The following is a 16,915-nucleotide window of genomic DNA, read 5'->3' on the forward strand; positions in this document are numbered from 1 at the left end:
TTAGGTGTGCCTTGAATTCTAAATAAATCACTGACAGTGTCACCAGCAAAGCACCATCAGACTTCCTCCTCCATGCTTCACGGTGGGAGCCACACGTGCAGAGATCATTCATTCACCTACTCTGCGTTTCACAAAGACACGGTGGTTGGAACCAACAATCTCAAATTTGGACTTATGAGACCAAAGGACAGATCTCCACCGGTCTAATGTCCATTGTGCGTGTTTCTTGGCCCAAGCAAGTCTCCTCTTCTTATTGGTGTCCTTTAGTAGTGGTTTCTTTGCAGCAATTCGACCATGAAGGCCTGATTCACACAGTCTCCTCTGAACAGTTAATGTTGAGATATGTCTGTTACTTGAACTCTGTGAATCATTTATTTGGGCTGCAATTTCTGAGGCTGGTAATTCTGAAGAACTTATCCTCTGCAGCAGAGGTAACTATGGGTCTTCCTTTCCTGTGGCGGTCCTCATGAGAGCCAGTTTCATCATAGCGCTTGATGGTTTTTGCGACTGCACTTGAAGACACTTTCAAAGTTTATGAAATGTTCCGTATTGACTGACCTTCATGTCTTAAAGTAATGATGGACTATCATTTCTCTTTGCTTATTTAAGATGTTCTTGCCATAATATGGACTTGGTCTTTTACCAAATAGGGCTATCTTCTGTAAACCACCCCTATCTTGTCACAACACAACTGATTGGCTCAAACGTATTAAGAAAGAAAGAAATTCCACAAATGAACTTTTAACAAGGCACACCTGTTAATTGAAATGCATTCCAGGTGACTACCTCATGAAGCTGGTTGAGAGAATGCCAAGCGTGTGCAAAGCTGTCATCAAGGCAAAGAGTGGTTACTTTAAAGAATATAAAATATATTTTGATTTGTTCAACACTTTTTTGGTTAGTACATGATTCCATATGTGTTACTTAATTGTTTTGAACTATTATTCTATAATGCTATAACCCTTGAATAAGTATGTGTGTCCAAACTTTTGACTCGTACTGCCTATGCACTCAAATGTAGCAAATATTATGTGGCAAAATTGTTTGAGTTACTTCACTTCAGACTTTAAAACATGCTTTGTAATGAGAAAAGCTGTGAGAGTGCTAACATGGTGCTGATGTGGCAGTACATTATTTCTGTGTTAGGCCTACTGTATGTGACTGTGTAGGTCTATGTGTGCTAATGGTATGTACTTGCATTGTATGATGCTGTGTTACTTGCTGTACTCTAACATTCCTAAATACAACCATATTCTGATTGCACTTTGTGACAACAATGCCTTTAGGTTGTACCAAATACACGTTTTTCTGTCTGATCTGTTCTGATGGAAATGTGAGCGTAATGACCCGTGAATGAGTGAATTGATAGCGCTAAATGTGCTTTGTGCCTGATGCTCTGGGCATTGATGCATTGATGCTCTGGGTCAGGCGTAGTGTGACTGCCTTAACTTATCTCAAAAACGATCAGCAAAGGTGGAATATCACAATAAAATAGCCCACCTTTCTCACATGACATATGAGATTCAAAATATTATTTTGTAATTGAGTTCTCTAGAAATGCAGTGATTATGTAAATCAGCAGAATAAAGTTACTCTGATCTAATGTGTTTGCTCATGCATTGTAACAGTTATAGGCAAACTCTTCCAGTGCATGATTTAAAATGTTAAATTGAGTGGAATGCTTAGTGTACTGCTTGGCCATTGGCATTTATGGGTTGTAGACACTTGAGCTTACTGCTCCTTATCTGTGAAAGTGCTTATTGGGACTGTGGTCACTGAGGAAGAGGCTTTCCTTCTCTGCAATAAACAATCATTACGTGAACACTTCTGCCTACTTTCACATTGAGTCAAGCTGTGTCCAGGTAGAGAGTTGTGACTGACTTTCTTAGCAAATAGATCTGCTTTGTAGATGCCACTACAATTCCGCTCAGCCTAATCTTAAATGTGATACAGGATGCTGTTTAGTTTTATCTAACGAAATATGGATGGAGCGGTGGGTGACCATGAAACGGGGCAAGCAGGGAGTGACGTGACACTTGAGGAAAAATGATTTTGCTATTGTTGGAGCGAGGTGTCCTGCAGTGTTAAGTACGGTTGAGGAAACTGAGAAGGTAGAGGGGGAGAGGGAGCAGGGAGAGGAGCGCTCGGTAAAAAAAGCCCCTGCTTCCGCAACAGCATGTCCTGGGAGAGGTCAGGCAAATTCACAGACCAGTCACGCAAACAGGGCCAGCAGATGGGGATGACCAAAATACATCTGTTCAACAAGAGCTCCATTCTGACAACACAGAGCAGCCTCAAAGCAAAGGGACAAGTGTCGGGAGTCAAAGCAATAGTGACAACCTAGGGGACAAAGAGCACTCCATCTGCAGTGAACTGTACGACTCAGTTACACCATCGGATGGCTTTGTTGAACTGTGACCACACGTTGTGCCATTGCTGTCTGGCCAGCATCTAAAGCGTGCAGAAGATCCTAGTCGGGTGCAGCGCCCCTTATGTCAACAGAAAACTCCCCTACGTCAAGAGGATGCAGAAGGATATAATACACCACCAGTCCAGTAGCTCTAATCCTGGACTCATCACAGACCATCTGCCTGAGCCTGAGAACATGCCAGCTCCACGACTCTGCTTCGCCATGGAACCGAGGCTGCAGTCTTGCATGGACTCGACATTGCTGTGTGGATGCTGCCTGTGTACCCTTCTCGTCTGAGTCAGATGCAACGCCACTGTAGATGATGCTACCTGACATTCCTTGTGCTTCTCTTCCTGATAGAGCTGAGCTGTCTGCTGGTTGGTTACTTTGAAGAATATAAAATATAAAGTATATTTTGATTTGTTCAACACTTTTTTGGTTACTACATGATTCCATATGTGTTATTTCATAGTTTTGAACTATTATTCTATAATGCTATATCCCTTGAATGAGTATGTGTGGTTAATCTATGCATATTCATCTCCTCTCACATCTACTGTATTTCATTATTAATAATAGTGTTGTCTGTCTTTGCAATGTGCCTTTAGTTATAAAAATCATAATTGAACCATGTGTTTCTCTCATATTGCTCAATAAAGAAGGAATCCTCCATGGACCTTGGCTTAAAATTAGAACCGGGATGGAGGGCTTATCAAATGCCACCCATCTTTCACACAGAAAGGATGCAAATTAACAGCACACTTCTTGAAACATGGCGACACTGCCTCTATTATATTAGCCAAATATTCCAGTGTATCTCTTGCGGTGTCTGGGCCCTCAGCTTTCCCTCTGACCTACTTTAGCAGTTTGGATGTCTGCTATTGTGTATTCCTCCTGTTTATTCTTAACTACTGTAGTCCAGCTTGTTCTATTTTCATGATATGCACTTGGATGTTTTCAATAAGACTTAGTAGTAAATTCTGGTTTGAGATGCATGATTGATCAGACATTTAAATTGCCTCAATTACTCGAAACGTTACCATATATGAATGTATATATTTTGTAAGTAAGTAAGCCACCTCTTTTCCAGGTATGTATACACTGAGTATACAAAACATTAGGAACAGCTTCCTAATATTGAGTTGCACCCACTTTTGACCTCAGAACAGCCTCAATTCATCGGAGCATGGACTGTACAAGGTGTCGAAAGCTTTCCACGCTGGCCCATGACTCCTATGCTCCCCACAGTTGTGTCAAGATGGCTGGTAGTGGATCTCTACTCCAAATAGCTCATTCCCTCTCATACCACAGTTACTCAATTGGATTGAGATCTGGTGACTGGGCAGGCCACTGCAGTAAGCTAAATTCATTGTCATGTTTGTGGAACCATTCCTGAACAATCCTAGCTTTGTAGCATTGGCACTATCCTGCTGGATGCACTGCTGCCATGAAGGGATGCACCTGCTTGACAATGTTGAGATATTGTGATAGAAAAATTAAATACTTACCTGATATGTTTGATATTAATAGTAAACTATATATATTTAACTAAGAGTAAGACTGGCCTGCTACGGCTGAGTTTCCTGGTGTCCCCTCTAGCTTCCTGCAGCTAGTCTGGGTGTCAAGGACAGGGGTTTTACTAGAGATAGCTTGAAGTTGACAATTGATTAATGTCTCTGTTATAAAAAAACAAACAGCCACATTCCAGTCTAACATTAGTGGTGAGTGTGAGACATATGTCTGGTCTGATTGAGCCTGCATTCCATGGACAAGATATGGTATATGTTTAGCCGGGATAAAGATAGCCTGGAGGAGCAGAACAAAGGCCTCAGTATTCCTAATTATCCTGGCATCTGGGAAACAGACAAGGTGGGGTTAAAAACACCAGAGGCAGATGAAACTAAGGAGATGAACCCAGAGTGGCTTATGATGCCCCTAGTCTGCATGGGAAGTGTGGAGCCAGCCATGACAGCATTTTTAGGTCTACTTTATATACAACTCTGCATTTCTGTAAAAGAGTTAAGCACTCGGTCCGACAGTCAAGACTGTTTGATTGACGGCTTCATTATTGCAATAATTAATCGATATTAAATAAAGATGATTGTTTGAAGAAATGACCAAGTCTCTCTCAGTACTGAATTTCCACGACCATATCCTGTGGCATTCAAACATTGCTCCAATTTTGTCAAGGGGCCCAATGTGTGCCATGAAAACACACCCCACACCATCACACCACCACCAGACTGCAATGTTGACACACGGCATAATGGATGAATGTACTCATGGGATTTTCTCCATACCCTAGTCATCCCATCAGCGTGAAACAGCAGGAACCGGGAACCATCAGTCTAGGCAATGCTTTTTCAATTCTCCAATGTCCAGTGTTTTCGTTCCTTAGCCCACTGCAACCGCAGTTTCTTGTTATTTGATGAAAATAGTGGAATTCTGTAAGGTCGTTGGCTGCAATACCCCATTCGTTTCAAGGTACGATGAGTCGTGAATTATTTTATGGGTCTTCGGCCACCAATGTTGTTCATGGGTCCTTTGTCCTCTTTCTTCAATGACCTGTTTTCCACCACTGGTCTACCATTGGCTGGATGTCCTTTGTCCTCTTTCTTCAATGACCCATTTTCCACCACTGGTCTACCGTTGGCTGGATGTCCTTTGGGTGGTGGACCATTCTTGATACACACAGGAAACTGTTGAGGGTGAAAAACCCAGCAGAGTTGCAGTTCTTGACGCACTCAAACCGGTGCAACTGGTACCTTCTACCATACCCTGTTCAAAGGCACTTAAATATTTTGTCTTGCCCATTCACCCTCTGAATGGCACACCTCCTCAATCCATGGTTCAATTGTCTCAAGGCTTAAAAATCCTTCTTTAACCTGTCTTCTCCCCTTCATCTACACTGAGTGAAGCGGCCATAAAAGGTGACATCAATCAGGGATCATAGCGTTCACCTGGATTCACCTTGTCAGTCTTTGTCATGGAAAGAGCAGGCGTTCTTAATGTTTTGTACACTCAGTGTACGTCTACGTGAATGTTGAATACTGCAGCTGGCAATTGGGACATGGCCAAAGAAAACGAGGGAGAGCTGCTCATCAATAATTTATGCAAGGACCGCTCTCTACACAAGAAACGCATCATACATGCATCTTTAGAACACCCGGTTAGAAAACCTGCCTGTATGAATAACAATACTCTGTTTGTGCGAGCATATTGAGAGCAGAAGAATGCTTCACTCACACCTCTCAATCAACCAATGTGGCTAAACAGTCACAGCACTTGATGAACACACACGCATGTAGATTAAATTAGCAATGCAATGTGACGCTGGTGGAATACTGTGTTTTATTGGTTCCGCTCCTGGAGGCTTACCTGTTTCTGCTACTTTTGATTCACATTGCAACATGTAATTAAAGGTAATGGCTGGCATATAAATAGATTGCTGCCAGGCTATGTGTTAGTGTGTAGGAGGGGAGAGAGAGATTGAGAGAGACATATACATACACACATACACACATACACACACACACGCACATAGGTCCCTTAACCCTCTTACCTCACTGTGTAGGTGGTGTGTATGTATGTATGTACTTGTCTCTGTGTGAGTCGATGATTGTGTGTGTATGTGTGAACTTTAGAGTGAGTGTGTGTATGTGTGAACTCTAGAGCGTGTGTGTCATTGGTGTGCATGAGAATCTTGAGTCTTTGTTCTCTGCCAGTGCACATCGTTATATAACGTCTGCATTGCAGGCTGGCCGAGCTGTATTGATGTATGAGTGGAGGGAGGAGGGACACTAATGGCTACAGGAATCCAGCAAACAAGAGTCCTTGTCGCTGTTGGCCTTCCCTCAGAGTGGCTCTCATTAGGCAGTGTTTAACACATACACACAACAGTGCCACAGTCTTACAGCTATCCCACAGCCATACAGTATATCGTAATATATCTCTATGGATCTGAGCTATCTGAAAACCAGTCATGCTGTTAAAATGTTCTATTCTCGACACCCGTGTTATAAAATATTACTTTATATCACATACAGTAACATATAGGTTATTTAAACCAATCGAGAAGCATGAGGGAGGTGTTTAAGATGTTGGCATTGATCTAAATATAATTGAATACTAAATAAATCTATTGAATAAATCTATAATAATGCTAGTTTCTTTTCCATTACTGCGGAAACCACACACTTCATAAGCGGGCTATATGTTTCCTATGACTACTAAAGATGTATCGTGTCTAGCCTATCTGCCATAGAAAGAGAGCTACATGTTTCCTATGACAGGTAGGAGAGTCAGCGTCTATGCATAACAGAATGACTGGTTTTCCAGTTTGAATCCCGGGTCCGACGGAAAATCTGGTGGGAGGTGAGCTTGCAACTGGAGGGTTGCTGGTATCAAATCCTAGATGCCAGTGCCCGTCATTGTTCCTTTGAGCAAGGAACTTAACTCCCCATAACAACAGCTCCCCCGGGCGCCCAGTGTGTCTTTTCGGGAGGGGTTGGGTTAAAAGCGGAGGTCAAATTTCAGTGGGACCTTGTGTGCAATTGACCAATCAAGTGATCTTAATATCTTATTCCATATGCCGACTAAAAATATATAATCTCTATACGTGTGCCTCTCGTAGAGAGACATCTCTACCATTCCCACGCTGTTAAAGCCAGTTGCTTTTTTGCCATAATTGCATGGGATTTGTGCAAGCAGTTTGGTTGCTACGTAATGCCACATTTTGGTATTCTATATCACCTGCACTTTTAGTGGCCTTAACAAAACAGACCGAAGGACATGGCAAATAATCAACCATTACAGTTTTGCGACTTGCTGCCATTTCAATCTATCCCCTATACACATTTAATTGTTGGGGCACTACTACCAGATATCAATGAAATTGGTACAGTACTCTCCATCACGGGTGGCACAAATGTTACCTCTTACAAGACACGCCTCAAAATATGTTCATGAGCCTGAAACAACAATACCATGCAACCACTAGCGGTCAAAAGGTGTTTTGCGCTCCATAAATACAGTACGGTACCGTATTCTGTGGGTTGGAATTAAGGTACATTTGAAATACAGCAGTTCTTGTCCTACCCAAAACATTTTCCAACAATGCACCATCCTTTACAGTATGCTGCAGAATAATGCTTCACAGTATTTGACTGTTGTTAAATGTACGAATTTACCATATAAATCGCAGTTTTTCATTACAGTGTAATATTCTGTGTGATTAATTTTGCAAATAATATAAATGTTGCTTGGTTGGTTCATTTCAGACCTTAATGTCTCTCAATCCTATCACTGAGAATTGTTTCAAAAAGTTCCAAGTGGCTATCCCACAATGATGTGCGGTACAGTAATGAACTGTTAAACCAAAGTTTCTTAAGGTATCATTTACTGTTTACGCCTAAAATCACCCAGAGTGCATTGCCATTTATGACAATTTACTGTAAATCAGTTATGTGCTACTTTCCTGTTTTATTGTATAATACTGTCAAAACAACAAGATCGTTTTACCGTGTAATTTATAATTCAGGAGAACGTTAGATCAAGTGTGACCTAATTTCCAAAATGACTCTTGCATTTGAAATCTATGACATTTACATTGTAAACACACAACAGGGCTCACAGATTACTTCCTGCTAAAAAAAATATTTATTGACTATTGATTAAAGGAGATAAAACAGATGAGATTTAACCATTAATCGTCTGGTTTATAAACAAACCGTCCCTTTTACAGCCCTTGTTGACCTTATAGCCTAACTTCCCTAGATGAAACATATGATTTTACTTGGAAATGTGTGGGGTTTAATATGGGCAGAACAGTGTAAAAAAAAAAAAGAAGGTTGATTCAATGAACAATTCTAAGGCAACCAGCTACAATAGGATTGTGAGTTTGCGTAGCAAAAATGTTGTTGTGCAAACTCACAACGAACAGTTTGTGTGCGATTTTTTTTTATAGCAAACTCACAATCCTATTGCAACTGCTTGCCTTTCAACTGTACATTGAATTATCTTTTTTTTTTACTTTTTCTTTTACAGTGAACTAGGATAGGCTTTAGGCCTATCTTCCAATAGAACTCCACAGTGGAGGTGCCATAATACCCATAAAACCTAGCGGTCAAACATGGAAATGGTTCCAATCATTTTTCCCATAGGGGATTTTAGAAACACTTAAAATAAGGGCTGTGTTTCGTGTAGGCTTACCCTGGCGTGACGGTTTGATAACCATGTAAATCTCTCTCGACAAGGTGACATTTATCAATATATTCGGCTCTAGTTACTCTCAGATTCGAAAATGCTAATTAGCATCAAAGTAGACGTCATGCAAGACCCCAAATCCCTGCAAGCTCCTGCACGTCATCTCTAGCTGACACCTTTGCTAACAGGTATTGTATCAATTTAAAACTTGCACAACACAGTTCCCAGAATTGTCAATTTAAGTATATTCAGCCAATTTATTCATTACTAAATTTAGCTAACATTAGATAGTTAATCCAGAGATACTTACCTTAACCTCGATTCGACAGTCTCGTCCGTACTCTATTGCAATGACATAAAGTCTAAATAAACCTAGGCTACTCTGCTTTGTCAATACTCCAGTGTGATGTGCTTCAAAGTAATAGCTGTGCCATTAATTTATTTGATGTTCAATAGCCTACATGTTATTTGATGTTAGGCATTATGAATGTTCAGAAACTTAACACTGTGAAGAGAGAGGCTTGTTTCCTAGGTAACCAGAATGGTTGAACATTTTCCCCCTGCTTAGCAAGATGGATGCTCTTGTGCCTCCTGTGGTTACTTGGACACCTTGCTCCCTTTCTCCATTCAGGGACATTTCAAATTACATTACCCGCCCCCACAATCAAACAAAACATCTAACAAACACACATGTCTGTCAATACAAATAAGGTAAAACAACACATTCATGTCAGACTTTTGGAAGAAGTTGAGCTTCAATGTTTCATTCTACACCAGGCTGAGCAATGCTTTTAGATGCAACTCTATAAATTATTCAGCCGTTTTTATATTTGTATATCCCCATGTCAGTGCTCGCAGTAGCCTAGACAAGCAGCATACTGTGCTTATGTTGGAGGTTTTGCATGATTGAAGAGGTTGAAATATGGATGACATGGTTACATAATTGATTGGCTGTTTGAAAGTAAAGGAGAGGGGAGGGGATGTAGCCTACACGTAATTGGTGGTCCTGGTTGGTCTGAGTCTATGAAATTATGGGAATTTACAGCAGGAGCCAGTTCAACTGAGACCGGAGACACATCCCCAGCGAAATAAACAAGCAGGCTTCGAACTGGGCACAGACATCAATTCAACGTCTAGTGTGGCCAGTGGGTTGGGTCCATCTACTCCGTGCGTTATAGGAGTACTGTTTGAGAAAACATCTCACATATTGGAATCGCTGGGTCACTGGATTATTGAGGTGTCAATTTTCATTGCAATGGCAGCAACCATCTGCAGTATTTATTTATCCTACCTAAAGTAACCTACAATATTCACACTTTAAGAAATAATTCGTTTTTCATCACATATGATGTTTTTTTATGAGATCAATTATTGTTGTTCTCACACACCAATTGTGTCTTGCTTTTCTTTGATGCTCTATTCATAATCTAAACTGCCTACTACCATTCCTGTCATATAGTGAATAACATTGTTGTTGAGATGTTGAAAATACTTTTTGTTGATGATTAGCTTCCTTTGATTCATTTCCTGTGACTGAAGAACGCCAACGCGAAATCATAGATAGATCGCGGAGGCGCGCACCACTGCGCGTGCACAGCTGTCAGCACCAAGGACAGCCGCTCAGCACCGAGCGTAGCGTCAGTATTATCACCTTACAGAACAGCCCGCGCGGAGCCCACAGGGGATCGGTAGAGCAATTGTACAGTGCACAAAGGGAGCCGCATACGCCGCGAAATATGCTCTAACTCGTTTATATCGACATTGGAAGAAAGACAATGGGGGAAATAGGCAAAGGAAGATAATCATCTTTGAAAAAATGCTTCTGAAACAGCGGAGATAATCCATCAACGGTTAAGGTCCTGACCATGCACATTCCTCCGCATTGCACTTAAATCAAATGTTCAGATTTTCCACACTGTCCAGCGGGACGGTGGTTCAAGTCGTGGTAACCGGGTGAACAGTGCAGTCCAGAATCCGGGAAAGCCCACCTGCCAACACGAAGGAGAGACGGATCTGGGGTCCACTGTGCGTTTTGGTCGTTTACACGATGCGTTTGTTTCTGCTGGCGGTGTTCCTCTCGTGCTCCTGTGCGCGGGCTGGCTGCGAGCCGAAGATAGTGAACATCGGAGCCGTCCTGAGCCAGAAGAGGTACGAGCAAGTCTTTAAGGATGCAGTGACCCAGGCGAACCAGATATACGGGAGAGATAAATTCAAGTTGACCGCCATCTCCGTAACGCACAAACCCAACGCTATCCAGATGGCTCTCTCCGTCTGCGAGGACCTCATCTCCAACCAGGTATCTCAGGAGGGCGCCGGCGTACCAGCATTGGTGTTAAATGATAATAGCCTAATAACATGAGTCATTAGCACATATATAGCCCATCTATTCAATGTCAATCATATGAATCCAAATAATTTAGAGGGCTCAGAGAATTGTCCAGCATTTGTATGAAGCCTATGGCCACTATTGGGGGGGAAATGAATCATCCTCTTTAGTGTGTTGCATCTTCCCGTTTCTTCTTCAAGGGAACTGACTGATGTGAGTCATTGGGCAGATGAGGTCGATATATTGTGACTATCACTTTATTTGCAATGAACAAACCAGTAAGCATCTCATTCTAGACTATAACCTCAGTGCCTGCGAAACACGGTGCCACCTGTTTCCTGCCTGATCTCATAGATCAAGCATAACATAGTAAATCCGGGACACTCATATTAGTATGATATGTTACGTTTGGTATGTATAAAAGAACACTGTTGCTGCTTCCATCCATCTCTTTGCCCCAACCTGGGCTCGAACCAGGGACCTGTAGGTATAAAAATAGATATAAAAAATATTGGAATAAACATTTAATTTGGCCTTACTGCTATTAGCGCATAGAAACGCATTGAATAACATATTTATACATGGCAAAACAGGTAGTCAAAAAATGATTCAAAAGGAAGTATGTTTTAACCTCTACCGAGCACCTACCCCGGGTCCGGGAGCACCCCCCCCCCCCCCCCCCCCCCCCACACACACACTGATTAGCATCGCACCTAATGAAAGATACAGATCCTGTGAATAAAGCCACCATTTCAGATTTTTATAATGTTTTACAGGGAAAACACAATATGTAAATCTATTAGCTAAACACGTTAGCAAAAGACACAATTTTTTTACTCCAACAGTTTTTTCCTGCGTCAGTAGCTATCACTAATTCGACTAAATAAAAATATATATAGCCACTAACCAAGAAACAAGTTCATAAGATGACAGTCTGATAACATATTTATGGTATAGCATAGTTTTTTTTTGAAAAATGTGAATTTTTCAGGTATAAATCACAGTTCTACATTGCAGCTGCAATCTGAAATAGTGCCGACGCAGCCAGAACAATTACAGAGACCAACGTCATATAACTAATTACTTGTCTTAAAACATTTCAGAAAAAATACACAGCGTACAGATATTGAAAGCCCAACATCTGGTGAATCCAAACAATATTTCTGATTTATTAAATGTTTTATAGCGAAAACAAAATGTAGCGCTAAATTAGCATAGCCTCGCCAGCCAGAACCAGCTGGGCGCCCCCGACCAGTTCACATGCACGACAGATATATGAAATAACATCGTAAATTGGGTCTTACTATTGCTGATCTTTCATCAGAATGTTGATCAAGGTGTCCTTAGTCCTGATGAGTCGTTCAATCCATTCATAATGGCAACTTTCCCTCTTCATTTAGCATATGTACTGGTCGACTGGCCAAAGAAAAAAAGTCACAGAACGGAACACGGCAAAACTCCCGAAAAAATTCAAATAATCTGATTAAACTATATTGAAAAAACATACATTAAGATGATATGGTCACATGTATCAAACAAACTTCGAGACGGAGATAGTTTTCATCCGTAACGGCAGCAAAACAGAAGACAATCACACCTACAAATCGCGCGATTCAGAGAACCGGAAGTTGTCGGTCACGCCAAAGAAATAGGTCTTATTTCACGTCAGTACAAGATAAACAAAAAATTTCTCCTCTGACGTCCTCTTGACACCCAGAGGAAGACGAATGAAGTGTGTTTCGGGTCATAGGTGGCGTGACCATATATAGGCAGAGCGTTGAAGCGAGCATACACATCTTGCATTCTTCTTCTTGGTCAGGGAAAGTGCTGTCAAATGACTTCTGTTTCACTTAGAGACAAAATTGAAACGGTTTTAGAAACTATAGATTGTTTTCTATCCAATGGTATTAATTATATGCATATAGTAAGAGCAATAATTGAATAAGAGGCAGTTTAATCTGTAGAGGAAATTATGCTAATGCGAAAACAGCACCCCCTGTATTCTCAAGAAGTTTTTAAAGTGAATCCTATATGAAAAAAATCTAATCCAATTTTATTAATCACATACGCCGAATACAACAGGTGTAGACCTTACAGTGAAATGCTTACTTACGAGACCCTAACCTACAGTGCAGTTTAAAAAAATACAGATAAGATAAGATAAAAAATACAGATAAGAGATAAAAGTAACAAGTAATTAAAGACCAGCAGTAAAAAATAAAATAACGATATATACAGGGGGGTGCCAGTACAGAGTCAATGTGCGGGGGCACCAGTTAGAAAGTTAATTGAATTGACTATGCATAGATGGCAACAGAGAGTGGCAGTGGTGTTGAGGGGGGGGGGGGGGGGGGGGGGGGGGGGCAATGTGAATAGTCTGGGTAGCCATTTTACTAGATGTTCAGTTGTCTTATGGCTTTGGGGTAGAAGCTGTTTAGAAGCCTCTTGGACCTAGACTTGGCGCTCTGGTACCTCTTGCCATGTGGTAGCAGAGAGAACAGTCTATGACTAGGGTGGCTGGAGTCTTTGACAATTTTTAGGGCCTTCCTCTGACACCGCCTGGTATAGAGGTCCTGGACGGCAGGAAGCTTGGCGCCAGTGATGTACTGGGCCTTTCGCACTACCCTCTGTAGTCCCTTGCGGTCGGAGGCTGAGCAGTTGCCATACCAGGCAGTGATGCAACCAGTCAGGATGCTCTCGATGGTGCAGCTGTAGAACCTTTTGAGGATCTGAGGACCCATGCCAAATCTTTTCAGTCTCCTGAGGGGGAATAGGTTTTGTCGTGCCCGCTTCACGACTGTCATGGAGTGCTTGGACCATGTTGGTTTGTTGGTGATGTGGACACCAAGGAAATTGAAGCTCTCAACCTGCTCCACTGAGCGATATAAGAAAGATCAAGATTTAAAAATATATTTTTTACCCATATTTAACACATTTTTGGGGCACTAAACTATTTCCATATATACTTCCATAACCGTTTTTAACTGGTACCAGGCTACCATCAGATGAGTCTTGTGAGGCTTGTGGGCGTCCTAGAGAGAGTCTGATCTTTCCATAGAGGGGTTATATTTGTTTGTAGTACAAATGCTTTGGACATTTCAGACGTTTCAGTGAGAAGACCGATTTTTGGAATGTCTCCTTGTCTGACAAACACCACTGTAGCTCTGCCACCTTCCACCGCAAATGCAGAAGACCGACATCGGTGGATGCTGTGGATTGAGACGCAGTCCATGCAAAAACAGATATCTCTAGCTAAAACAGACAGATTTTGATGGGGATTTTGTGTTATTATGCTAATTAGGACATAGACTCTAGGGGGTTGTTTAAGGCAAAAACGAAAGAAGGGTAGTTGGTTGGGGTGAATGGGTAGGTGTATAACGCGAATGTCTAGCAACGCAAAGGTTGCGTGTCTGAATCTCGTCACGGACAACTTTAGAATTTTAGCTAATTAGTAACTTTGCAACTACTTACTACTTTTGTGCTACTTTGCAACTACTCTCTACTTTTGAACTACTTTACAACTTGGCATGTTAGCTAATCCTTCCCCTTTAACCTAACTCCTAACCTTAACCTTAACCCCAAACCTAACCTCTAGATTAGTTAAAGTTAGCCACCTAGCTAACATTAGCATTAGCCACTTATAACCCGAATGTTTACCAACCCAAAGGTTGTGTGTTCGAATCTCATCACGGACAACTTTAGTATTTTAGCTAATTAGTAAGTTTTAGCTACTTTGCAACTACTTAGCATGTTAGCTAACCCTTCCCCTGACCCAAACCATTTAACCTAACTCCTGGCCTAGCTAAAGTTAGCCACCTAGCTAACATTAGCCACAACAATTTGGAATTCATAACATATCATACGTATTGGAAATGTGTCTACCCCTGAGTCCAGGTTGCTATCTATCTATTTTTTATTTATTTATTATTTAACTAGGCAAGTCAGTTAAATACAGGATCGATGCCCCCCGGCCAAACCCTACCCCAGACAACGCTGGGCCAATTGTGCGCTGCCCTATGGGACTCCCAATCACAGCTGTTTGTGATTCAGCCTGTATTCGAACCAGGGTGTCTGGAGTGACACCGCTAGCACTGAGATGCAGTGCCTTAGACCGCTGCGTCACTCGGGAGCTGACTGCAACAATATCAAATGTTTTATTGCAGTTTATATTTTGTTTAAAAAATGGGACAGTTTATATGGTTAAAAATGGGACTGTATATTAGGAAAAAAATCAGTTTGTTGCAAATATACATTTTGTTACTCTAATATACAATATTTCTTCAAGCCTAGGCTATGATAACAATACTATGAAACTGCAGCCAAGCCTTTAAGAGATCCATCACATATGGTAATACAAATGGAAGCTGAAATGAAATTATATCTATTTATAAATTGGATATCCATATGTTGTTGTTACACAAGCAGTAGCCAAAATAATGAGTAACTACCAAACCAGAACTTGAGGCCAAACATGAAAAATAAAATGGGCAGTGAGCCTGTGGCTAAATCTCTATCTCCATATCTGTAGTCTATTATCCAGACAAAGCTATGTGTTCAAGGGATAATATAAATCTTATACAAAAGTTATTCTTTGTATCCTTTAAAAGCCATGGACTGATTGTTTTTATCTAAGGGCCAAAAACACATAGATTTGTGGGGGATGAGAGGCCAACTCACTTCAGTGTACACAGCTGCAGATCCGCTGAACTGCAAACAAACTAACTAACCAAGAGAGAAATGAGTGACGCATCCTTAAATGAGTTTTACTGCAGTTTCTATTTTCACAGCTCGTGCCATGTGACAAAATGTTGCCTAAAAGGAGGCCAACATGGCCACCTACGCAATGGGCACGTCCATCAAAGCATCTCAGGGGTAGCAGCTGGGGTGCATGCCTTGGCTCATTTGCCGTTATGTCACCGAGAAGGGCGTTTAGTTTGTATTATGGAAAATTGTATGATTTGAACATTAGAAATGGGTAGTTATAACTGTTTAGTTTATGTTATTACTAGATCAATAATGAGACACACAAGTGTATGGAAAGCAATTGTTTTTGGCTCTAGACTCGAAAAATTACTGTGTTTTTCACTTCAAGTGCGATTCTTTTTAGGTCATAATATCTTTTGTGTATACGACTTGTGCAATTTAAACCTAACAATGAAAACAACATTAATAAGTTATGCATTGCGATGTTACCCCTTTGAGATTTGTTCCAACACTGAAACACATTGCTAAAACCCTTGCCCATCCCATTCACATTAAGCATTACATTGCTTCTGAAAGCAGCAATATCATGTAGTGAAGAGAACTGAGGCGTGAACCACCCCTCCCCATCGCTCTTTCTCACACACACACACACACACACACACACACACACACACACACACACACACACACACACACACACACACACACACACACACACACACACACACACACACACACACACACACACACACACACACAAAGTTCTCTCCCTAATTCCTCCACTCTATTACAATGTCCCCGGTCCTCTTCATTGTAATGATTGTTGTAATTTGCTCAGAGGGCTGCAGGGATGAGAAAGGTGCCAATGGTCTACATGTACCTTTACTTGGAACAGCGCCTACTAACTGCCTAGATGGAAACCTAACCATGTGAGAGACTCAATGAGATGGTCTTGGCCCTGTGGTCATGTTAGTCACTCGAGAGAGGGTCCATGACAGATGGGTTGGTAGATGCCTGGAAGCGCTCTTTGGATGAAAGAGGCCCAACCATACGGGCTGCACACACTAACCGTCAGGCCTGCATATCATGCCAGCTTTGTCTTCCCCCTCAGTTGGATCAGTGTTCCATTTCTCAAGAATCCTATTAATCTAAGAATCGATATACAGTTAGTAGAGCTGCATTGAGGAGCATCTGTCTACTTCATCCAGGATAAGTGTCATTCAGCTTTGAGCCAAATGAATAACCATCTACCATGCAGCCATAATGCTAAT

General features: G+C 41.4%; 1 protein-coding gene across 15 annotated transcripts in view; it reads left to right on the forward strand.

The window, feature by feature from the left end:
- The first annotated feature begins 9,670 nt into the window (after nucleotides 1-9,670).
- Nucleotides 9,671-16,915, forward strand: part of LOC129864083 (glutamate receptor ionotropic, NMDA 1) — a 34,746-nt gene continuing 27,501 nt past the window's right edge. For 6 of the 15 annotated variants that reach the window (XM_055936669.1, XM_055936678.1, XM_055936671.1 and 3 more), the window contains exon 1: nucleotides 9,671-10,910. In XM_055936669.1, coding sequence (XP_055792644.1) covers nucleotides 10,662-10,910 — 249 coding nt within the window. In that variant the 5' untranslated portion in view covers nucleotides 9,671-10,661. The remainder of the gene's footprint in view (nucleotides 10,911-16,915) is intronic. The other 9 variants (XM_055936679.1, XM_055936680.1, XM_055936673.1 and 6 more) reach the window with 5 other exon arrangements.

This window comes from Salvelinus fontinalis, chromosome 10 (assembly GCF_029448725.1).
Source record: "Salvelinus fontinalis isolate EN_2023a chromosome 10, ASM2944872v1, whole genome shotgun sequence".
NCBI lineage: Eukaryota > Metazoa > Chordata > Actinopteri > Salmoniformes > Salmonidae > Salvelinus > Salvelinus fontinalis.